The sequence below is a fragment of the Trachemys scripta genome, chromosome 8 (genome assembly GCF_013100865.1).
Source record: "Trachemys scripta elegans isolate TJP31775 chromosome 8, CAS_Tse_1.0, whole genome shotgun sequence".
NCBI classification, from domain to species: domain Eukaryota; kingdom Metazoa; phylum Chordata; order Testudines; family Emydidae; genus Trachemys; species Trachemys scripta.
In genome coordinates this window covers 99,402,459-99,427,952 of record NC_048305.1, presented here as the reverse complement: position 1 = coordinate 99,427,952, position 25,494 = coordinate 99,402,459, and the positions used below count along the sequence as shown (strand labels likewise).

General features: G+C 41.0%; 1 protein-coding gene across 2 annotated transcripts in view; it reads right to left on the bottom strand.

Moving 5' to 3' along the window:
• FAF1 (Fas associated factor 1) overlaps positions 1–25,494 on the bottom strand; it is a 320,478-nt gene that overhangs the window by 232,658 nt on the left and 62,326 nt on the right. The window contains exons 1-3 of one of the 2 annotated variants that reach the window (XM_034778049.1): positions 11,863–11,915; positions 11,577–11,739; positions 8,344–8,552 (exon numbers count right to left, since the gene is read on the bottom strand). In XM_034778049.1, coding sequence (XP_034633940.1) covers positions 8,344–8,413 — 70 coding nt within the window. In that variant the 5' untranslated portion in view covers positions 8,414–8,552; positions 11,577–11,739; positions 11,863–11,915. Of the gene's footprint in view, positions 1–8,343; positions 8,553–11,576; positions 11,740–11,862; positions 11,916–25,494 lie in introns of those variants that run through there. The other variant, XM_034778048.1, reaches the window with a different exon arrangement.

Genomic DNA, 25,494 nt, shown 5'->3' with positions numbered 1-25,494 from the left:
TGCCGTCCAACCCTCTGCGTAGTCACACACCATCAATGGGAACTCTTTCCTCATATGCCCCTGTCGCCAACAGGAATAGCAGATCACTGAGCTTATTCCTGCAGGCTCTGGCAGGGGACAGACTACAAGGAAGACCTTTGGACTTCAGTCATTTGTGTCCCCGGATGGTTGGTTATCTGGGCAACACCTCATCCAAACTTGGCCCTGTGTCTTGCCACAGTCTTCCTCTCTACATGCGTGTAGCTCAGGTCACTGTGGTGGGGTTTGTACACATTTCCTGTTGTGCTTGGGGTTCGGCATCTGCTTGCGGGGGTCTGGTGTCCTCAGTGGCCCTCACTGGTGAATGGACTGAGGCCATGTGTCCCATCTCCAGCAACCCTTCAGCGGTGATAAAATTTTCCATCAGCTGCATTACCTCTGACAACGACTCAGGGTGATGCCAAAGAACCCACTCCAGGTCCCTCACTAGAAGTATAGATACAAACTGCTCTGTGAGGACCTACTCTGCAACTTGAGCCCTGGAGCGCTCCAGGAGAGAAAGCCATCACCAGCAATGCTCTTTGAATCATTGCACCATTTCCTGGGGGGAGGTCTCCACCCAAAAACACTGCTGATGAGTCTATTTGCTAATATCCAGATAATCTAAAATAGTGGTCTTCACCCAACAGTAGTCTCTAGCCTGTTCTGGGTCAAGGTTACAGTATACCCGCTTTGCCTCTCACATCATGTAGAGGGCTAAAACTAATGCCCAATGCTCTGGAGGCCATTGAGAGACCAATGCCATCCCCTGAAAGGTGAGAAGGAATGCTGCTGGATTGTCTTGGAGCCCATGTTAGTTAACTTTACTGACATCGGTGGCAGAGCTCCCTCTGGCCTACTGGGTCTCCCTGTGCAGAGGGCAGGTTTTTACTACTGCAAAAAAGTCTCAAGTTCTTGCTGGTGGGTCACAACCTCCTTTAGCAGCTGCTGCTGCTATCCTGACTGGACCTGCTGCTGGAACTGCTATTTCTGATTGGCCTGCTACTGTTGCCATTCTGCCATCCACGTATACCAGTGCTAATGGTGCACCTTGACTGATGCCCCCTCTCCAAGGACTGATGTGGAACCTGTTACTGTCTCAAGGCCTTGTGTCATGCGTAGGGTATCATGCATAGGGCATCATGCCTGCCTTCTCCACCACTTTCAGTGAACCAGCTCTCAGCTTGAGCTTGGAAGTCATCTCTAGGTCTCTTGCCTCTGGGTGCCCACCAGAACCCACACCCCTGGGTAAGCTCATTGTTCCCTGCAAGAGTTGGGCTCATTCCCAGGGTCTTTTCAGAGGCTAATTACCTCCAGTCCCTGGTACTGCTCCTCAGGTCCAGCTACAGGGCACAGACAGAGAGCAGACATCCATAGCCCCTCTCAGGACTGCAATGTCTGTCTAACGCAAAAGGCAGGGGGTGGGGGAGAAGGGAAGGCTGGTCATTGCCTCGGGCTGGGTTCCCCTGGCTACTGAGCTCCTTAGCAATCTCTAGCAGCCTCTCTTCTTGGGCAAAGGTCCCCCCCCTTGCTCTGTGGCCAGCTTCACCTTTAATGTTCCCCTTCTCTAGGCAGAGCATGCTCTGCAGGTGCGCCTAACCGGCACTGCCTGAATGCAGGGACGCTGATTAGGCTTATTGTCAGTGGGATGGAGCCGTCTCCCATCCTACTGCTATTGTTGTGCACTACTTCAGTCAAACCATTTCCAGCCCTCACACCTCACTGAGATAGGAAGAAAAATGCTGGAGGGGAAAAAAGAAGCCTGAAAAGGACAGACGGTAACTATTCTAGAGAGCAACAAACACTCACTCGGAGTCGGAAGAGTTTATTTTGGGAACTCTGGAGTAAGAGATAATGTGACTGCTAATGGACAGAAATTAAAAATAGTCAAAGATACTGGATGTGAGAGAAAGGATGTCAATGTTGACCTTTTCTGAAACAAAATGTTTTGGGTTTTTTCTGTTCATTCTTCTGTGCAGTACTAATTTACAGTCACATATTTTGTTTTATGTCTGAATCTTGCAGATAGTTGCTGTATGATCTTTGTAGGAATTATGGGCATTTCTGTATGTAAAACTTTATTATGCAAGGAATATAATTAAATACTTGGATTTAGAATTAGGTTGAGAGAATTCAACTAATGTACTGAGAGAAAGGCAGCCTTTTTAGAGCAAAACTGGACATTTCCACCTGGATAGAAGTAACAATTATGAAACAGTAGCTCCCCAACTGTGGTCTCAGCACCATCGGGAGTCTGAAGAGACCTGACCAGTCACATGTGCTGGCTTTTCTCATTTCCAGCTGCTACATCACATTAAGAGAGTTAAGCATGCATTAAATACGGACCTAAGATTACTTTTCCACTTTAGTAATTGTTCTAGCTGACACAGGGATGTTATGCAATTACAAATAAGAGGAAAGGAGTCCTTGAGACATTTTCTGTAGTAAAAGGTGGTCCATGTAATGAAAAAGATTTAAGACCCCTATCTATAAGGTAATGAGTATGTGTTGTCTGAAGGATCATATACAGTTCAAGCAAACATATGAACTGGTGTAGATAGGCAACAACCACCATGGGATATGGTTCTGATGACTTATATTCAGATAATTATACATAATATGACCCCTTATAAAGGATTTGTTTTGCCAAAGAAACAGGTAGTTCTTTGAACTAGTGTGCTAAGAAAACATGTACGGTACTTTAATGTACCACCTTTCACATCTGGGCACCTGGACTCAGGGCTGGTCTACACTTAGTCCGGACTTCGGACTAAGGTACGCAAATTCAGCTACGTTAATAACGTAGCTGAATTCGAAGTACCTTACTCCGGACTTACCGCGGTCCAGACGCGGCCGGAAGTCTCCCCCCGTCGACGCCGCGTACTCCTCTCGGCGAGCTGGAGTACCGGCGTCGATTGTGAGCACTTCCGGGATCGATCCGGGATCGATTTATCGCGTCTTAACCAGACGCGATAAATCGATCCCAGAACATCGATGGCGTGCCTCCGGACCAGCCGGTAAGTGAAGACTAGGCCTCAAATTCTACCATAGGAGAGAAGTAAAAGTGAGCACAGTGAGCTAGTTGCTACTGGACAGTTTTCCAAGTCACATATCCATCTCACCGTTTGACACGATTAACACATTCCCCTCACAGAGGATGCCTAGGATTGGAATAGCAGGGAGATGCAGGTCAGGAATGTGGTGTACTGATGTTGTTTGCAGAAGCTTATTCATCACTTACCTGCATTAGACCTGGTTCTACACAGTCCTATTAATCCCTCATGCCAGGGCTTTCAATCTCCCATGGTACTAGTTCTCTGAGTTAGAATACTTGAGAATGGTGGCAGTGACTCCAAACAGAGAGATGGAGGATTTTTTCTTTTTAAAAAGCCTCTTTTAAAGACAACAAAGTCTATTAGAACATTAGGCTTTCAAATATCTATCAATCATTCAAATGAAGAAGAGCATTACAATGGACAGAATATTAATTTTTTAATATTTTTAAATATACCCAGATACAAAGTTTAAAATAAAATATGCACAATGTATTGAACTTGTTAACTAAGCAGAAGTTAGTCAGTCACCTTGTACCATAACGACAGTTCTTCAAGACGTGTGTCCACTGTAGGTGTGTCTGCATCTCTGCGCTGCTGACTGAAGATCTTTGATAGCAGTCTGTCCCGCCCACGCATGCACTGCACCTCGCCTGCCACGAGGTTAGCCAGCATGCGTGGGTAACCCTCAGTTTCTTTTCTACTGCAGAGTCAATGACAAGAACTCCAAAGTAGAGGGGAGGAGGGTGGGCTGGGGAGCACCCCCAGGGGGACACATCTCGAAGAACCATCATTACTGCACAAGGTAACTACTACTACTTCTTCAACTAGTGTCCCTATGGGTTCTCCACTGTAGGTAACTCCCGAGCAGTGCCCACCACTGGAAGCTGGGACTCTGAAGTTGAGTCTGATATGGATGATAGCGCCAAATTTGGCATCTGCAGCTGAATCCCCCAGGATGGCATAGTGTTCTGCAAAGGTAACTGTTCTGCAGATTTCTGAAATAGGGATACCCATGGAGAAGGCGACAGATGAGGAGATCGACCTCACAGAATGCAAGCATTGAAGATGGGGGTGTTACATTACTCAATTGGTAACAGAGTTTAATACAGCCCAAGACCCAGTTGGAGTGTATCTGAGCTGAAACCGCTGTGCCTTTTGAGCTATCTGCAATGCAGAGGAAGAGTCTTGGAAATTTTTTGAAGCTTCTAATCCTGTCCAAACAGAAGGCAAAGGCTCTCTTCACATCAAGCACATGAAGGATGGCTTCCCTATTATTCTGATGAGGTTTGGGATAAAAAGCTGGAAGCCAAATAAGCTGATTAATGTGGAATGCAGAAGTCACCTTGGGAGTGAACTTTGGATGTGGTCTCAGCATCACCTTGTCAGGAGATAACACAGTGAAAGGGGGATGTGCCACCAGAGCCGCTATTTCCCCTACCCTTCTTGCAGAGGTAATAGCAATCAGGGAGTTAAGGTGAATTAATGAACAAGTGGCCATAGGTTCAAATTGCAGTCTAGTCAACCCTTTTAGCACTAGGTTGAGATCCCATTGAGGAGTGGGAAGTCTGGGTGGTGGGAAGAGGTTCATTATGCCTGCGAGAAACCTCTTTGTAGTCAGATGGGAAAAGACTGCATAACCTTCTACCTGTTGGTGGAAGGTTGCAACCGCTGCTAAATGAACCTCTAGAGAACTAACAGAGAGTCCCAATTTCTTGAGAGCAATAGGTAGTCCAGGACTACTGGTAGGGTGGCTGTATTAGGGGTGACATCTTTAGGCTGGCACCAGATCTGGAATCTCTTCCATTTTTGCAGACAGGTATGATGCATAGTTCCTACTCTACTGTGTAATAGCACCTCCTGTACCTCCTCAGAGCAAGATATCTCTATGTGCTGGAACCATGAAGGAGCCATGCTTTGAGTCACAAACTCTAAGTTGGGATGGAGAGTCATCAGTGAATATAATGTCAGCTGTGACAGGTAAGTGTACCACATCTGCCTGGACCATGTGGGATCATGCTTTTTCTCTTGTCACTGTCAACAGTATTTAATTAATAGAGTGAATGGGGAAAAGATGTAAAGAAGGCCCTTGTCCCATGGGAGGAGGAGAGCATCTCCCATGGTGTCATCTGATCCCCGCTCTGGAGCAATACTGTGGACATTTCTTGTTCTGGTAAGTAGAGAACAGGTATATTACTGGTGTCCCCCATTGTCTGACTATGGGGAGTACCACCGACTATCTCCCATTTGTGATCGTCATGGGCAGTGGGTATAATAGGCCAGCCTCCCCTGGTGCTGCCACAGCCGCCGGACCCCCGTTGCGGGGTTTGGGGGTGAAGTTTTTGATTTCTTGTGCCCCATGTAGGTTCTGGGGGGGCTGAGGAGGCAGTATGTGCTATTCAGCTTCCTAGGTTCATTGGTAATCTCCTTGGACCCAGGAAGCTGAGTAGAAAATACTGCCTCCTCAGCCGCCCCAGAACCTGCATGTGGCATAGCAAAAGCTTCTTCTGGACCTGAGAGACGCTTTTCCCCGGGCAGCTTGGGGTCTGGTGAGGGGAGGCGCAGCTACAGCTGGCCCAGGACTTCTCCGGGCAGGGGTAGGGGGGGTGTTGGGAGCGGGTCAGGACTTTGGCTGGTTCGGTGCTCCCCCAGCCAAGAGGGGAGGCGCTCGGGGCTGTTCCGGGCAGGGGGTGCAGAGGGGTGTGGGGGGGGTCTCGATGTTACCAGGATAGGCGGGAGGCAAACCCTTTCTTCTTCGTTTTTTTTTCCTCTGTTTTTGTTTTGTTTTAAGGCATGGCTAAATAAAATGTAAATGAAGTAACAAAGGAAAAAGCTTCAAGGAAAGCTAAATTTAGCAAATCTAAAGGGAGGTAATGATCCACGCATGGACAGCTCTAGTTCCGTCTCTAGCCGGGGTGACTGAGAAGGAAATGACGAGAGTCACCTGCTAACTCTGGCTAACCTCATGGCAGGTAAGCTGCAGCGCATTCACGGGTGGGACAGACTGCTACCAACGTTCTCCGATCAGTTGCACAGGGACACAGACACGCCTACAGTGGAGTAGCCATAGGGACACCACTCAAAGAACATATGTTTCTCAACAGTAACATACTAAAGGAAGATAAAATGGAGCTGATTTCACCTGTCCTCTATTTAATTCACTCTGGGAGCATAAAAGAGAGATAAACAGCCTATGTAAGAGGGTAGCCTAGGCAGCATGGAGTTGTCACAATCACTCTATACTACTCCAGAAGTATGGAATGCGCAAAGAGTAGGGAGTTGGAGAGGTGGTGTAGCCAGAGTATACTGCATTCTAGCTATCCTGGGCTGCCAGGAGGCTACTGCAGCCAGAACTCAAAATCAGAGCAGCCCTGAATTTCCTCTGAAGTACAACAAGGGCCTGGCAAGCCCCTGGACAGCAAATATATAAAGGGAGCATAAAGGTGGTTTAAAGCCACCTTTGCTTCCCTCATTTCTTTCCCCACTTCTTGACTGCTTCTTGCCAGTGAATCAAGTCACTGTTCCTTTTTACAGTAACACTAAGCCAATATAAACTGTACCTTTTGAACTAACACACATTTTAAAAAGTTTTAATGTATACAGACCCAGGTAGAAAAGTGGGATTTACTTTGAACATCACATTCTAGGGTGCACCATTATGAGCTATATGCACATGGATGGCAAGCAGCTATTTCACAACAGCACGTACTATTCCTTTCTTATAAATTGGTTTGTGCAAAATCTTTCTGAATATGGGGTGCAGTTAATATTTTATGGGATTCAATTTCAACTGGTTCGAACAGTTTTAGGAACTATTCAGGTCTTTTTAAGCAACGTTTTCATTTTCTAGATGTGTTCCCCAAAATATTCCACTCAACCCACAGTCAACCTGAGCCAATACTGCTCTGAGAGTTATGCCTGCAGTGTTATGGCTTACTACAAGAGGTAGTATCTGGGTCTCGACTAAGAAAGCAGCCTACATGAGAAGAGAAAAAAAAACAGCTATATGTTTAAGAACACATCTATTTTCCAGCTGGAATCCAGTTGAATGCTGAAAAATTTCCGTTTTGTTTCTCCACCAGCATTGCTAAACAATCTTTTATACTAATTGATTTAATATTGCTATTGAATTTAGCTTGTAACTTTTCAGTAAGACTACCTTGACGAAGTTCTGTATGTGAATAATACATTCTAAGTTCTTGCACCGATCTGATTCGCCACTGCCTTGGTTAGTCATTTATACCAGTGCCAAGTGGGTGTAAAAGGGTATTATAGGTGTGAGTGCAGAATTCTGATTTGGTAATGTTTTTATAACTACCTTGCACAGATGTAAGTGACTGCACAAAACATAAGGAAGAGGAGAATCAAGCCCAGTATCTGAAATACCAGTACAGTCTCAATAGACCAAATAATCACCACTAGGTGTCACCCTTTGATACTGTATAAAACACTATACATACGAACAACTGTTTCACTTTAAAATTATATGAGAGCAATTTTACTACCACACTGACTGCAATGTGGTATTTTATTCAGCATCTCTTCACTTTACTCCTAGTTTTGATTTTTAAAAAGTATCTCGGGTAAATGAATTAAGGAATTTGCTTCTACATCAGCTAAAAGGAATTCTTGTAGTCACAGTTTTACAGAGAATGTCAGTACATGACCCTTGCAACATGAACATATGTTGCAATATGCTAGAGGTATCAATATATCATTCTTAGGTTACTTTTACAAAAAGGAGGAGTCTTAAGGAAAAAGTGTAACTAGCAACAAAATAGTGCATTTTTGAAGATGGGTAAGTAAATTACAGACTATTGGAGAATGAATTTCTCCCACCCCTGAAAAGACAATTAAAATCTTTATTTGCAAAGAAGTAGGGTGCAACCATGCCCAGCCCTGCACAGATTCAGAGGGAGCCTGCCCACGAGTGACTGATCTGAAGTGAAAAGGAGCTATGCATCCAAAAAGTGATGGAGATCACATGCTCACTGGGGCACAATGGCTGGCAGTTCACATCTGCACCACTCCCTACTGTGGACTGTGCCTTAATGCTACAACGAACGATTAGTCTTAGTCTGGTTTCAGAAGCAATTCTAAACAATTTGACTTCAAAACAATAGTTTTGCAGATTAATCTCAAAATACAGTGGTGCCATTTTGTCTAAGGCTACACAGAGGTTTGTGAATGATCAGTTCTTGCAGTTGTTACTGTTCATTTTTCTTTTTATTATTGTACCACAACACATATTTTTATTCTAAATAAACCTTACCAACTGTGCAGCTGTCTTCAAGTACTACATCCACATTTCTGTCTCTGTATTCAACTCTGAAGTCAAGCATCCGTGGTTGTCTTTCCACTATTTGTCGGGATGGCACTACATGTCGAAACGCTGAGGATGAGGAAGGAGTTGAAGAAGATGCTGTAGGATGACTTGTGGGACCATAGGCTGGTCCTTGCAAAGTCTCTCCACCATATTCACTGAAAGATATATAGTTTAGAGAATTTAAACAGAACAAACTGATAACTGAAGAACTATTTGAAGAAACACGAGGCAAGCGAGATGAGCAGTATATTCCCTTACTGTCATCCACAACTTGCACTTGTGACTGCTATATTGTATCACATATCTGACAAACAGGCTGTTTTACTAACAATGTAAGAAATTACAGTATCTACAACATTTTCTTAAATATTAGCAACTAAAAAGTTCAAAAGCGATTGTTTAAAAGCTGGTCCTACAGTATTTTAACAGTCTTTTGGGCCTCAAGTTTAATATATGTATTACAAATCACAGAATGACTTATAGAGTAAGGAACACAATATTGCAACCCCATGGAAGTACTACATATCCATACCAGAATCCCAAGGGTATCCCAGGCTTAAAATTCTACACAGCAGCCACCATTTCACTACTACATCATCGGGCTAGTGTCATCCCAAAAGAGTCTGGGAGAAAGTGCAGCAGAGATGCATCTCATAATCTTAGAGAGACAAACCTATTTGCAAATTAATCAGACAGGTTAAAGAGGAAAATAAATAATTTTTTTGCTTCAGGCTGTTAAGGGAGATTATATAGACATCAGTGTATTCGTTTAAGACCAAAATCTAGAAATATATGTTAATTACAGAATGTTGAATTCCAGCTTCTCCTTGAGCCTCATCTCCCTCCCCACTATGCCTGAGCACTTGCATATGGACCACAGGATAGTGAAGTGAATGTAGCTTTGCACAGATTAATTTGGAGAACTCCAGCTACAGGCTCTTCAGTTAGCCTCTCTCCAAAGGGCATGGTGCTGGAGATTAGTAAGCAGAGTGATAAAACAAGGCATATTAAGAAACACCATTCAGGCCAAAGAGAATGTGGAACCACTTTGACAAAATGAGCATTTTACCTACTAAAATGAACATTCCACCAAAGGAATCCAGGAAATAATGTTTGTAGAGTATGGCTGGAGTTCTGCTTTGCAGATGTCCTCAAGTGGAAGACAGTGACTACAGACATACAGTGAAATCTGTATGGGAAACTATCCTTACTAGGCAGCTCCAGATGTCCTGATGGTTGGTGCACACTAACAGTGTGTGCTTCAAGGATGGAATTTGAATGAATGATACTTTAATTTTTTTAATAGGGCTGCTGAAATTTGGGATCATGCCAATTTCCCTTTTTTTTTTTTTTTTTTTTAAAAAAGGGACCTTATTTAGAAGGCCATATTCCACTTTCTTAAAAAAAAGTCAAGAAGTGTCTTGATGCAAAAGCTTTATAAAAAACTGTTAAACTCCCCCTCTCTCCCCCCGTGATGACATGAACTCAGTGAGCATAGCCAGTTGCTACATACACATGCTATATAATTAACAAACACTGTCTACATTCCCAACTGTCTGCTGGTGCAATTCCTATCATTTTACCTCCCACGTTCTGAAAAGAAAAAATTAAGTGTTATGCTTTTCTGGTAGTACAAAGGTCTCTTTTCCTTTTCTCTAGTCAGCAGACACACAAAGAGGAATTCTCAGCTATGTGAAACCTACAGGGATTTCAGAGTTCTAAAGTACACAAGGAATCTGTTTTGTTTTGTGCAGCTTTTAATTACAATATTAAGTACCACTAGGAATTTGTTATGCAGAGTTAAACAATGACCATATATTGATCCAGATTGTTTATTTAAAAAGGGGGGGGAGAGGGAGAGATTACTGAATGTTAAAATTAAAAAGTGATACAATAGTTTCTGTGACAATAATTTTGTTAGTAATCCTAAATAGCATTCTCAGGACATACTTCTTTAAATCACAACTGTATTACATTTGTTGACCGAGAGGATATTTGTTCTCTGAAAATATTACTTGCATCCTGTTCACCTCTATTAAATAACATTAATTGCATTTAAAAAAAAAAAAAAAAAAGACAGCCAATAAACACACTTAGCTACCAGCAGCTGGACACTCACATAATGATTCAATTTAGCAAAACCTTTGCTTTAGGAGATTATGGGTGAGATTTTCAAAAGAGCATAAGGGAGTCAGGTGTCCAACTTCCTTTGAAAGCCAATGGAAATTGGGTGCCTAACTCCCTTAGGCCTCTGAAATTCCACCTTATATCATCAGGGGGGAGGGAGGGTCCACAACAGCTTGACACACATTCAACTGCCTAGAATTTTTTTTAAAAGAAAGAAAGATGCTGAAAAAACTACAGAATTGACTTATCAAAGCCTTCACTTATTGCTGAACCAAAAGAAAAAAGTACTGCTAATCAGTCTGGTGAGTATTTAGATTGAAAATGCTTTGTATGCATATGTTCAGGGGGTCTCTGGGTCCTACACTAATACAAATAAAAAGTAAATATCCATTCACTGCACTGAATGAACAGGATTTAATCCTGAGTGTAAAAAAAGTGACTGTTGACAACATACATTAAATAAGTTAAGACCTAATAATTAAATAAGCCTAGCTGCCAAAATACTGATTTACTTACATTATAAGTAGCATCTACCATAAGTTAAGAACATTTTAAAACATCATATTGAGTATTTGTCCTGAATGCTTTGTATCACAACATTCTACTGGCTCTCCCAAAACAGCTGAATCCCTGTTCTGCTGTTTCCGATTGCCTCATCAGCATTTAGCAGATCATGCTTCAGTGACTTAGAATCACACAAGCCAAAACTGAATTCAAAAGTTTGAAAGAAAACAAGTGCATTGACTTTTTGAAGTGAGTAAACTACTTCCTCTGACACAGTATCCTTTACCTGCAACCCACTGAAAGGACACCAGTAACTCTAAGAGAGAGAAAAATTGTCACCACCTTTCATGCATGTGTGTACATGCATCAAAAGAGAAAAAGAAAAAAAAATTAGCCAAGGATACGGGGGCAATTCCCAGCTGACAGAAAAAGTGTGTTGGGATTTTTTAGGTCCATGCAGAACAGATGGGACCTCACTTTTAGGGAATTATCTTACAGACTCAGACTTAGTCAACTGTACATCCTATAGGGACTGATCCCACACCTACTGAAGCCAGGGGAAAGAATTCACTGATGTTGATGAGGGTTGGATCAGATCCTTAATCAGTCTTGGAAAGTTGAGGGGTTCAGTCAGCCCTCCCAGGAGTTGAACTCATGGCTCTTGGGAGTCTAACTATTTCAAAATGATCCTTACAGTATTACATCTTCCTCCTAAGGGATAGAATTGGAGATGAAGAAAGAAGAGGTAGGGGAAGAGAAAGTAAACCTCCCACCATTACTACTATTACACAGTACCTCTTTCTACACATTATTGCTCCAAGCTTCTTTACTTACCTTTGTAGAATGCCATTTTCTTGTGGTATTACACCATTTATAGCTGCCTGTAAACAAAAGATATACAGTAAGTCAAACAAGCCAGGCAGCAATAAGACATCAGAAAAACTTGAGATATTTCTGCAAAGCAATTCAAATGGGCTTATACAAAAATGACTCAAGTTTGCTTAAAAAGAAAAAATCCCCAATGCTCCCTAAGCACATTGAATATTCTCCAATGAGTTCATACAGAAGCATCTGACAGTGCCACTAAAGTACATTCTTGTAATAAACCCTATTTCAAAGGAGACAGGCCTGAAACAAGACTTTGGACCCAAACTGTATATATCTTTAACAGGTCAAAATAAAACTAAAACTTTCTAAATTTAAGGATTCAAAATGTTAGGGTGGTTAGATTTGTTTGATTACAGACATGTTTGAATTACAGTTTCAGAGCCAACAGAGATCTGAATGCAAGATGTTTGTTTATGCCCATTCACATATTTCAGTACTTTTAACACAGAGTGGACACTTAACATATCAAATCTCTATTTAGAAAGTATTTTTCCTCTTTAATATTTTTGTACGGTTCTTAATTTGCTATATGAATTTTATGGGTAGGTACCATGATTTTAGTTTGAATTCAGTTTCAGCTTCTATACCTGTTACAAAAATTAGTTTATAGCACACTATCCCAACTAGGTTAGCTCAATTTTGCTGATCATATGTGTTTATTGCAATGAACATTTCTCAACATTAGTAGTAATGTTAAAAAAAAAAAAAAAAAAAAAAGCCACCCTCAATAGAAAATGTAGTTTCTAACAGTAAGAATGCCAATTCTAGGATTCCTAGTTCAGGGAATGTTTGCAAAACATCATTAAGAAAGACAATACAATCTAGAGAACAAATGTGATTGAAAGGGGTGACAGCACAGGACTGAGAGCTAAGAGTTACAGTAAAACCTGAGAGTTATAAACACCTCAGGAATGGAGACTGTTCGTAACTGTGAAATGTTTGTAACTCTGAACAAATAATTATGGTGGTTCTTTCAAAAGTTTACAACTGAACACTGACTTAGTACAGCTTTGAAACTTTACTATGAAGAAGAAAAATGCGGCTTTCCTTTTTTTGTAGTAGTAGTTTATGTTTAACACTGTACTGTATTTGCTTATTTGTTTTGTCTCTGTTGCTGCTTGATTGTGTATTTCCAGTTCCAAATAAGGTGTGTGGTTGACTGGTCAGTTTGTAACTCTGGTGTTCATAACTCTGAGGTTCTACTGTACCAAATTCTACTCCCAGCTCTGATACTGACTCTCTTTATAACCTGGGGTAAGACTGCCAAATTTTAAAACTAGCCACTAATTTTGTGTTCCCAAATTTAGACACTATGGGCCTAACCTTCACAATTATTGAACAGCCAAAACTGCAAATGAATCACTAAATGATAGAGGTGGGTGTTCAGCACTTCGGGGTGGGGGGGGGAAATCATGCCCCAGATACCTAAAGGACAGCCCTTAACAAATGGGCCGGCTTTCAAAATCTGACCCTTAACCTCTTTCCTTCAATTTTCCCACCTGGAAAATAGAAATGATAATACTTACTCCTACAGTCCTTCCCTACTTCCAACCCATTTGGATGAATTTTTGTAAATCACTTTTAAGATTATAAATTATGCACTAATAAAGTGTCTAAGGTATCCATCACCATGATATCTCAGTGCAGTATTATTCATTATTATATTATCATTAGTTGTACATCAGAATCTTTGACATGTTGTGGGGATAATTTCCTGTAACAGTCTAAAAAATTCTATACCAGATGGAACGGTAGTATGTTTAAACAAGGAGAGTAACTAAAGCCAATTACACTACACTACCTGGTTGAATTATAAATTGTCTTCTGTCATGATTATAACATTATTCCACTCTATAGTAGCGAAGACACTATGTTCCCAAAACATCTGAAGCCTAGTATATGTAGGAAAATAATACTTAGAAAAGATTGGTATTGCGATAAGTGGATTTTGGGCATATCTGCATATAGACTTACTTTTTCTAGGTATGTTACAAGTTGATAAAAACAGAGCATGGGATCTTATGCTTGACCAAAGCTTTCGCACTAATTAAAAAGGGGACAACTGTGTTGGAACTGGATTCCCAACATGGCTGTAACTGTAGCATAATGGCCCTTTAGATATAGTCTGCCACCATATGTGGCTATGGATCCGATCTAACAAAGAAGGGCCCATTTTCCTGAATGTTGGGCTAGCCATCATTTCTTAGCATGAGATGATTCAGGGATTGGAGGGTTATGTATTAAACAATACTTAGCATTTCGGTAGCATTTCAAAGCACTTGTCAAAGTCAAAATTAGTCCTCCAAACATACCAATGACATAGGTACTATCCTAATTTTTAAGATGGGAGACTAAAACAGTAAAGATAAGGAAATGTCAAGGGCCAGAGTGGAAGTCACCATCAGAGTCAGGTCCAGAATTAGAAAGCAGGAGTTCCTGGTTCCCGTCCCGTGTTCAGCTATTTGTGTAAACTTGTACACACACAAAAATTAAGACAATAGGCAGGAGTGCCAAGAAACTCCTCACATTATGTACCCACTCAAGAACACAATCCGTTCTTTACAAAATAAAGTACTGCTATATAAGTGGCTCCCTGTACTTTGATTCCAGTTAAGACAAAGGTTTGTTTTTTTTGTTTTGTTTGTTAAGCTGCTAAGCCTGTCACTTGCCAGCAAAAGTATTAGCCAACAAATATGCAATCATGGCACTGGACAAGAATTTTATAAAGTCATGCTATGATTGACCAAATTAGCTTTTTTGATGTTGGCCCACATATGCAAGAACCCCTAGAAAATATGCTGTTCAGACTCCACACTCTACAGAAACAAACAATCCGGAAGTCACTATACTTTGGATCAAGATTCTAGAAGAACAGACTTCTGGTCAGTGTGTGGAAGATATCTGGTTTAGGACTGCTTTGCACCACAAAAGGGTGCACCTTCAGGCCATCTCAACGCAAGGATTTTTCAGACTTGACATTCCCAGTTGTTGCACCGACAGATTTTGAAATGTAGACAACACTCAGGCATTTTACTACTGAGTTGTTCCTGACCCTGCTCTGAGTAGGGGCAGAAGATATGGTAGTAAAAATGCCAGAATCTTGTCTACACTTCAGTCTAGCGGACACATCCTAAGACAGTTGAGTTACAGTGGATCAGCACAGGAGAGTTGACCAATTCTAATGGTCTTTGGTGAGGAGGAGAAAAATGTGTCTCTTGGAATGTCTTCATACCAAGCTGCTTCTGTACTTTATTGGTCTCCGTCAGGCTGAAATTCAGAAGTTCATTTTCAGTCTGTTGTGCATTCAGTGCCACTCAATTCACTGGACTCTGGGAAGCCAGTGTCCATCAAGATGGCTTTTACAAACTGGTAGCATAGCTAGCCATATACTTACCACCTCTTTTTCTGTATTAAAGAGATGTTATATGTAGTACTGTAGTTGGCTAATGAATCATACAAAAACTATGAACTAAGATTTAAATGCTAACTTGCTTTATTCCAATAAACCTCCAATTTTGAATTTTTAATATATATTGTGTTATAATTACCTTAGAATATCAACAAGCCATAATCCTATGATGCTCTTAACATTTGTCATGCATCTTTTTAAAAAAATATACAAAGAACAATACAGTGAGTCAACTAGCTTGCCATCATTTAAGTGGTGGTGTTTTGATAACCATAAAATGCTTTGTTAACCATGTGTCTTGCACATGTACATGGAGGGTTGCAGCTGTTTACAGCTACTGATCATCTTAATCTAATAAACCATCAGGAAAAGGTCTCACAATGCTCTTCAGCAATAGTCATTTTCTCCATTGCCACTTAATAGGACTGATATATTCTTCATTCTGTATCTTGTGAATCCAAACACAGCAAGTGCAATTCTTGTCTCATAGGAACAGTCACCACTGATAATGATAATTTGACATCCTGGAATTCTCTTTACCTTGAGAAAAAAGTTGCATTGGCAATGAAAATCTAGTACAGTAATTGAGATATTTAGAGTTCAGCACTTGCATAGTTGTCTGGTAAAACCTAGTTTTTATAAAAATCTCTGAGGATGAAACTAGCTCAAGATTTCCCAAATTCAAGTACAAGAGCAAAAATTATTAGATGAGGTGGGGGCTCCAAGTTATTTGGTCAAAGACTGAACAACCCTTCTAAGCCTTCTCTTATGTCCCAAACTATATGATCTAGACAGCATTGAAGGGTCAAAGAAATGAGAGATAATAATGGCCATATTACATAATTTCTTGGTGAGGTGGCCTGCACTCAATAACTACAATGTAGAGTAAAACTGCGTAAAGAATTTGGGCAATGTTTGTTAAGCGAGATAGAAATTGGAAAGATACAAGAGATCAGGAGAGGGGTGCACGTGTCTCTCTTGGTGTTTTGAGTAGGCAATCATTTCTGAGTCCCAACCTTGAAAATGCTGATAAAGGACACATGGACAGTCTAGGCTCTGATGCCTGAATGACTGTAACACAAAACTAAATACACACAACTGATTAACGAAAGATTTTCCTAACTAATTTTTTGAAAAAATTAGTCTCCTCTATTAGACAATTAAGTCTTCAAGGTTAAGCAAACATTTAATATACTGAGAGGACTCTCTAAAATATTCTTAACTTGTGTGTCCATCCAAATAAGAATAGCGATACATAATTTTAAAAAATTAAACAAAAACTGCTTCCCTTGAAACGATTTTAGTAAAGTTATAGTAAATCCATTCATTGCTATCTTTACATTAAAGTTTAACCAACCTTAAGCAGAAACATAGACACTTATAGCAGTCAATTCATGAAGCCAACAACCTCAGTAGTGTCTAAATCAGTGGTTCTCAATCCGCAGCCCATGGGCCCCTTGCGGCCCAATCAGCACACAGCTGCTGTTCGTGTGACATACTCAGGGCCATACACGTAGTATATATATATTGTGTGGATGCAGCCCACATAGCACAGAGAGCTGCATATGTGGCCCACAATGGTAAATAGATTGAGAACCAGAGATCTAACTGCTATATTCATATACAAGCTGTATCCATTTCCATTTAATATTCTCATTCAAAATGCAATCTAAAATTTCAGCTGCTAACTTGCTTATTAAAATAAAAAGTAATGTCTCCACCACAAATTCAAAACAGGTAACTCACCCAAAGAGCTACCACCTTTGTCTTTGGAAATTATAAACAAAATGTAATTATTATTGATTTGCATATTTTGTTTCAATATATCAGTGATATACCCAGAAATTGATATGATATAAATTAGGAGCATCTGGCAATACAGGCACTGAAAATACATAACACCCAAAACAGGGGGTGAAGAAGGGGAGAACATACGGCATCATAAACTACAAGTGATCTATAAGACTATATAATTGCATTATCAAATTTCAAGATCCACAGTAATGCTACTGCTATGATTATGAACTCTCAGGCTATGAAACAATAAAATAGTTATTTAGAAACAGTACGTACAATATATTTATTTGGCCTCTATCATGCCAGAGCTGTTTCCTGGGAGAAACAACAATACCAAAAAGCTGCCCAACCATTCTAAATATCTGTCTAGTTTGAAACAGTGAAACACTACAAAAATATTACAATTATTTAAGATACCTATGAATCATTGTGAAGCATAGGGCGTTAAATTTTGAGTTTTTCCCTGGGAAAATACTGCCTTAACGATTGAGACTGTTCTGAAAAATTCTGCCTGTCCCCTTACAAATACAAAATAGCATATGGCTTGACTCAAAATACACAATTACAACTGGTCACCAACAAACACTTAATTATTAACAATTACCACATAGTGGAAGGAGAGAGAGCACGTTTTTTCCCTTTACTTAAAATAGAAAACAACTGTGGTATCTCTGATACCACTATGTGGTAACTGTTAGTTTATGACATTTAATGGAAACCACTGTAGATTTCAAAACTGTTTGGCTGCACTGATCATGCTTACATAGTTTTAAAGCTAATACAGAGGTTTTATTTTATATATTTCATTCCTACCAAGTGGCATCCGCTGCACCACATGCACTTTCAAATGGAAGACTGAGGATTTCCCAATCTATAAATGGGATGCATTATTTCTAGATATCAGGACAAAGGCTTAAATTTACCTTCTTAAGAACCAAACCCAGGTCCATACCTAAAGCCAAATTTAAGGGCTTTTGCACATGAGAATTCCTGGGATAAGGAAGCTTCTCTCCTAAGCCTTTAAATACAGTTGTTCTCCTGCCTCCCCACATTAAGCAATGAAGTTTTGGCTGGTGCCATGCTAAAAACTACACCTCTACCCCGAAAAAACGCGACCTGATATAACATGAATTCAGATGTAACGCAGTAAAGCAGTGCTCCGGGGTGGGCGGGGCTGCACACTCCGATGGATCAAAGCAAGTTCAATATAACGCGGTTTCACCTAAAACGCTATAAGATTTTTTTGGCTCCCAAGGAAAGCGTTGTATCAAGGTAGAAGTGTATTTCTCCATGCTAATTTTTCCCCTACTGTTACTCACACCTTCTTGTCAACTGTTTGAAATGGGCCGTCCTGATGATCACTACAAACGTTTTTTTTCTCCCGCTGATAATAGCTCATCTTAATTGATTTGTCTCATTAGAGTTGATATGGCAACTTCCATCTTTTCATGTTGTGTGTGTGTGTGTGTGTATCTTCCTACTGTATTTTCCACTCCATGCATCTGATTAAGTGGGTTTTAGCCCATGAAAGCTTATGCCCAAATAAATTTGTTAGTCTCTAAGGTGCCACAAGCATTCCTCGTTCTTTATGCCAGGGATAGAGGCCCTATACAACTCTCTACATTCAAACCTCCACCCCATGCACAACAGAAAAATGCTGGTCCCACTCCAATGTGTCAGGAATTATGGATTTGACTTGAGAAGACATATGGGCATCATGAATTAAGATAAACCAATCAGTGGTCCATGTAGTCCAGCATCCTCTCTCTAATAGTGGCCAGTACCAGATGCTTCAGATGAAGTTGCAAGGAAATGTGATGAAAATTCCCTGTCCACAGGGAAATTTTCTTCCTTACTCCCATAGTGTAATGGCTGTCTTATGCATATGAGGGTTTATAGAGTTTATAATTTTGCTAATATTCTGTAACCAGTAACTGTGGAGGTTCTCATTATCCATATAAATGTTTAATTTTTTTTTTAATCCTAGTAGGACCTTTCTTCAAGAAAATGACTCATTTTTATTAGGGCTGTAGAAAACAAAGGTAAAAAAAAAATCAAAACCATCTGATTAAAAACAAAACCAAACCCTGAAGCTACACTGTAGCTCTTCTACTCTGCCTTAATTTCAAGGAATTTTTGGTGAAAGTTTTGAGAAATACATACTCCTAAGAACGGCCCTGTTTTCTTTGGCTCTCTAGCCTATTGAACAGAAGGTCAATCTTAATTTCCTTTTCTTCTACATTTCAGTGCTGCAGCTGATTGTGCAATAAAACAACACCTTCCAGAATTCTACTCACCATGTTTTTATTGCTTAATCCCCATTTCGTTTATAATCCAATACTACTAAATCTATCTGATAGTTACAGAAAAAACATTTGGAAACTGAAAATGATTATGCAAAATGCATTCAAACTGCCTTATGAAATCCAGAATAGATGAGAGAATATCACACATCAGAATATGTATTTCAGACAGATATGAAGAAAATGAGGGTTGGAGCAGGAGGGAGGGATGTTCATGCACTCATCCAACAAATTTTGTAAACCAGTGATGCATAAAAAAGTTTCACATGGTCTTAAAGTTTGCTTCAGTTTTGACATCTGCACAAGGAGGCTTTGAGCTAACACTTTATAAACAAATTACCACAGAACCAATCAAAATAAAATATAATGGAGCAAGAAAAAAATTTAATGGTGGAAGTTGCATTTAAAAACTGTAGCCAATATGCATATGGTGTGCTTTTCTTTATTTTTTTCCCCCCCACAGTAACTTCTCATTAACTACACCTCTACCTCAATATAACGCTGTCCTTGGGAGCCAAAAAAATCTTATCGCGTTACAGGTGAAACCGCGTTACATTGAACTTGCTTTGATCCACCGGAGTGCGCAGCCCCCCCCCCCCGGAGCACTGCTTTACCGCGGTATATCCGAATTCGTGTTCTATCGGATCGCGTTATATCAAGGTAGAGGTGCACTGATAAAAGGTCTATTAAACATTTACCAAAGTCTCAAGTTTTATTTTAATTTAGGGCTGTCGATTAATCGCCATTAACTGACACAATTAACTCAAAAAATTAATCATGATTAATCGTAGTTTTAATCGCACAGTTAAACAATAGAATACCAATTCAAAGTTGTTAAATATTTTTGGATGTTTTTCTACATTTTCAAATATATTGATTTTAATTATAACACAAAATACAAAGTGTACAGTGCTCACTTTATATTACTTTTGATTACAAATATTTGCACCATAAAAATAACAAAAGAAATAGTATTTTTCAATTCACCTCATACAAATAATGTAGTATAATCTTATCGTGAAAGTGCAACTTACAAATGTAGATTTTTTTTTGTTACATAATTGCACTCCATAATAAAGCAATGTAAAACTTTAGAGCCCACAAATCCATTCAATCCTACTTCTTGTTCAGCCAATCGCTAAGAGAAACAAGTTTGTTTACATTTAAGGGGAGATAATGCTGATTGCTTCTTATTTACAACGTCACCTGAAAGTGAGAACAGGTGTTCGCATGGCACTTTTGTAGCCGGCATTACAAGGTATTTATGTGCCAGATATGCTACACATTCATATGCCTCTTCATGCTTCAACCACCATTCCAGAGGACATGCTTCCATGCTGATGATGCTTGTTAAAAAAAATGCATTAATTAAATTTGTGACTGAACTTCTTGGAGGAGAATTGTATGTCTCCTGCTCCATGGTTTTACCGGCATTGTAAACAAGAAGCGGGCAGCATTATCTCCTGCAAATGTAAAAAAACTTGTTTGAGGGATTGGCTGAACAAGAAGTAGGACTGAGTGGCCTTGGAGCCTCTAAAGTTTTACATTGTTTTATTTTTGAATGCAGTTATGTTTTGTACATAATTCTACATTTGTAAGTTCAACTTTCATGATAAAGAGATTGCACTACAGTATTTGTAAAAATTGAATTGACAAATACTATTTCTTTTGTTTTTTACAGTGCAAATATGTGTAATCAAAAATAAATATAAAATAAGCACTGTACACTTTATGTGTTGTAATTGAAATCAATATATTTCAAAATGTAGAAAACATCTAAAAATATTTAAATAAATGATATTCTATTATTGTTTAACAGCACGATTAATCGCATGATTAATCACGCTTAATTTTTTTAGTTATGCAATTAATCAGGATTAATTTTTTAATCATTTGACAACCCTAATTTTATTATACATAATTACATTATTTTGAAAAGTTTAGTCATTGTTCTGGGAAGTTTTGTTAATATTTGGATTTTGTCTCTTCTATTTCTGGCCATATTCATCAATTTTTCCCAAACCCAGTGATAGACTGGTATTATTCTCTATGGTACAGTTTACTTTCCAAAATGGGTCCCTCTGCAGCACCGTTGCGCGTGCGCGCGCACACACACATATACAGTCAGAACTTGGTGGAGTCAAGAAATTCAAGATGTGGGCAGCAAGAATTTCTGGAAGATCTGCTTTATGAATACCTAATAGAACTGGTAACTTTAACAGGCATACACAAAAGAATGTCATGCTGTGCACATGTCATTTGACAAAGAAACTCATGGGATGCAAATTCTAGAAGTTTTCCTGAGAACGAGGTGTCAAGTCAGTTGCAGAAACTGGTAAAGGCTTTGAATCATAGAATCACAGAATATCAGGGTTGGAAGGGACCTCAGGAGGTCATCTAGTCAAACCCCCTGTTCAAAGCAGGACCAAATCCCAACTAAATCATCCCAGCCTGGGCTTTGTCAAGCGTGACCTTAAAAACCTCTAAGGAAGGAGATTCCATCACCTCCCTAGGTAACCCATTCCAGTGCTCCACCACCCTCCTAGTCCTAATATCCAACCTAAACCTCCCCCACTTGAGATCATTACTCCTTGTTCTGTCATCTGCTACCACTGAGAACAGTCTAGATCCAGCCTCTTTGGAACCCCCTTTCAGGTAGTTGAAAGCAGCTATCAAATCCCCCCTCATTCTTCTCTTCTGCAGACTAAACAATCCCAGTTCCCTCAGCCTCTCCTCAGAAGTCATGTGCTCCAGCCCCCCCAATCATTTTTGTTGACCTCCGCTGGACTCTTTCCAATTTTTCCACATCCTTCTTGTAGTGTGTACTGTGTCCAAAACTGGACACAGTACTCCAGATGAGGCCTCACCAATGTTGAATAGAGGGGAATGATCACGTCCCTCCATCTGCTGGCAATGCCCCTACTTATACAGCCCAAAGTGCCGTTAGCCTTCTTGGCAACAAGGGCACACTGTCGACTCATATCCAGCTTCTCGTCCACTGTGACCCCTAGGTCCTTTTCTGCAGAACTGCTTCCTAGCCATTCGGTCCCTAGTCTGTAACAGTGAATGGGATTCTTCTGTCCTAAGTGCAGGATTCTGCACTTGTCTTCGTTGAACCTCATCAGGTTTCTTTTGGCCCAATCCTCTAATTTGTCTAGGTCCCTCTGTATCCTATCCCTACCCTCCAGCGTATCTACCACTCCTCCCAGTTTAGTGTCATCTGCAAACTTGCAAAGAGTGCAGTCCACACCATTCTCCAGATCATTAATGAAGATATTGAACAAAATCAGCCCCAGGACCGACCCTTGGCACATTCCACTTGAAACCGGCTGCCAACTAGTCATGGAGCCATTGATCACTACCCGTTGAGCCCAATGATCTAGCCAGCTTTCTATCCATCTTATAGTCCATTCATCCAGCCCATACTTCTTTAACTTGGCGGCAAGAATACTGGGGGAGACCGTATAAAAGCTTTGCTAAAGTCAAGGAATAACATTCATGGCTTTCCCCTCATCCACCAACCCAGTTATCTCCTCATAGAAGGCAATTAGGTTAGTCAGGCATGACTTGCCCTTAGTGAATCCATGCTGACTGTTCCTGATCACTTTCCTCTCCTCTACGTGCTTCAGAATTGATTCCTTGAGGACCTGCTCCATGATTTTTCCAGGAACTGAGGTGAGGCTGACTGGCCTGTAGTTCCCCGGATCCTCCTTCTTCCCTTTTTTAAAGATGGGCACTACATTAGCCTTTTTCCAGTCATCCAGGACCTCCCCTGATCGCCATGAGTTTTTAAAGATTTCCCTTTGGTTGGGAAACAAAAGTCCCAGGCTCACCTGGTGAATGGACTGAAAGACAGACTCAGTTGTCCTTCCAAGGAGTGAAGAGCACATCAGGCTATCCAGGCTACAAAGGGATAGCATCTCCCATTTTCAATACAGTGACAGGGTAAAAGAATCAAATCACATGCTCACCCCCTGCCCCCGATTTGCTGCTTGGCTTGTACGAAGCATGCTTACACGAACTGAGCATGCTCAGCAAGACTGTTGAAGCCTGCTGCCCTCACTCTACCCTCACCCAACACTCCCACTATCAGCGTGTTGTCTCTGCAGCTCGCTATGGCCCCTTTGCAGCAGAGCTGTTGTTATCATCAGCTACACCAAAAACCACCTTCAGGTTTTACATCCGAGGGATTAGGAGGATAAATTCAAGATTAGATTAGCACTCACTTACCTGCTTAAGGGCTGCAAAATGAGTGACAGGATGCTACAGTACAGAGCAGCTGTCCCATCATATTCACTCACTTCCTTCCACTGAACCCAATACACAGGAATTTCACTAGGACTAAAGAAAGGGGAATGGATGATTCTGCTGAAGAACCATTCCTCCCTCTGCATTTTCTCCCCAGTAGGGTTCTGCTTTGGATGACCCCATCGATCCACAAAGAAAGTACATGCACCATTTATGTAGTGTGATCAGAAAAAAAACTTTTGGCAGATAAACTCAAAATTTACTATTTTTGAAAATTAAGGTGCTGCAAACTGTAAAATGCCAAATTTACTTTCATCACACCAAGTGTCACAGAACATTGAACAATTCATATGTTACTTAATGATTTAGGCCTCATCTACAGAAAGTTTTACTGGTATAGTTAGAATCATAGAATATCAGGGTTGGAAGGGACCTCAGGAGATCATCTAGTCCAGGGGTCTCAAACTCAAATGACGACGAGGGTCACATGAGAACTAATACATTGGCCCAAAGGCCGCATTACTGACACCTCCCACCATGCTGCCCTCGGCCCCACCCCCACTCTACCCCTTCCATGAGGCCCCGCCCATTCCCTGCCCCCATTCCAACCCCTTCCCCAAAATCCCCACCTCAACTCTGCCTCCTCCCTGCCCCCAGGGGGTACAAGAGGGGTGTGGCATGGGCTCAGGGCACGGAGTTGGGGTCTGGGATGCAGGAGGGGTGCGGCAGGGGGTCGGGATGCAGGAGGGGTGCGGCAGGGGGCTCAGGGCAGTGGGGGAAGCTGTGCGGAGTGGAGCAGGGGGTTCAGGGCAGGGGGTCAGAGTGCAAGGTGCAGCATGGGGCTCAGGGCAGGCAGGCAGGCAGGCAGGGAGCCTGCCCTGCCCCCGCTGCGCATCAGGCCCGAGCCGCTCTAGGTAAACGCGGGGGGGGGGGCAGAAAATAACCCCGCGGGCCGCGTGTTTGAGATCCCTGATCTAGTCCAACCCCCTGCTCAAAGCAGGGCCAATCCCCAGACAGATTTTTGCCCCAGATCCCTAAATGGCCCCCTCAAGGGTATAGCTATACTGTCAAAACCCTACAAATGCAGACACAGCTAATACCAGAAAAGAGCGCTTTTGCAGAGATACCTGAGAGAAATAAACTAAATGATTTTATGCCAGTATAACTTGCATCTACACTAGGGATTTTGCCAGTGTAGAAAATGTCACAAAACCCTACCCCCGCCCCTCTAAACAACATTGCTATGTCAGCTCAAGTTTCTAGTGTAAATCTGGCCTTGGACTTCTTACCCAACAGTTTTGGGGAACTGAAAGTCAGATTTACCTGTACATTTATTTCTTCTGAATTACGATATGTGGCCATTCAACACATGGTGGGTCTACTCACTCAGAAATTTTGCAGCAATTAGAGCTTGTTTCCAGCAGATGGCACTAGGACCTACCTACCAACTACTACTTAGCATGGACAATCAAATATTTCTAAAAAGACTACAACAGATTAATAATCTGAATACTAATGATTGGGTAATATAGGCCCAAAATGCTTTCCACTGAACTATATGAACTTCCTACTCTGAATGATGATTCAAAATCCATGGAACTGCCAAATTTACTGTTTTGTGAGCAAAGAAATGCATGGGTAAGAAGCAAAATCTCTCTCTCTCTCTCTCTCTCTCTCAAAAGAATGTCTGCAGTTGCATTAATGTGGGATGTAACTAGCTGTGAATTCAGGAAGATTAGGAGAAGGAATATATCCTTGTGTTTCTTCCTCCCCACCCTTAAAACTCTCTTTCTCTCTCGTGCACACACACACACACACACA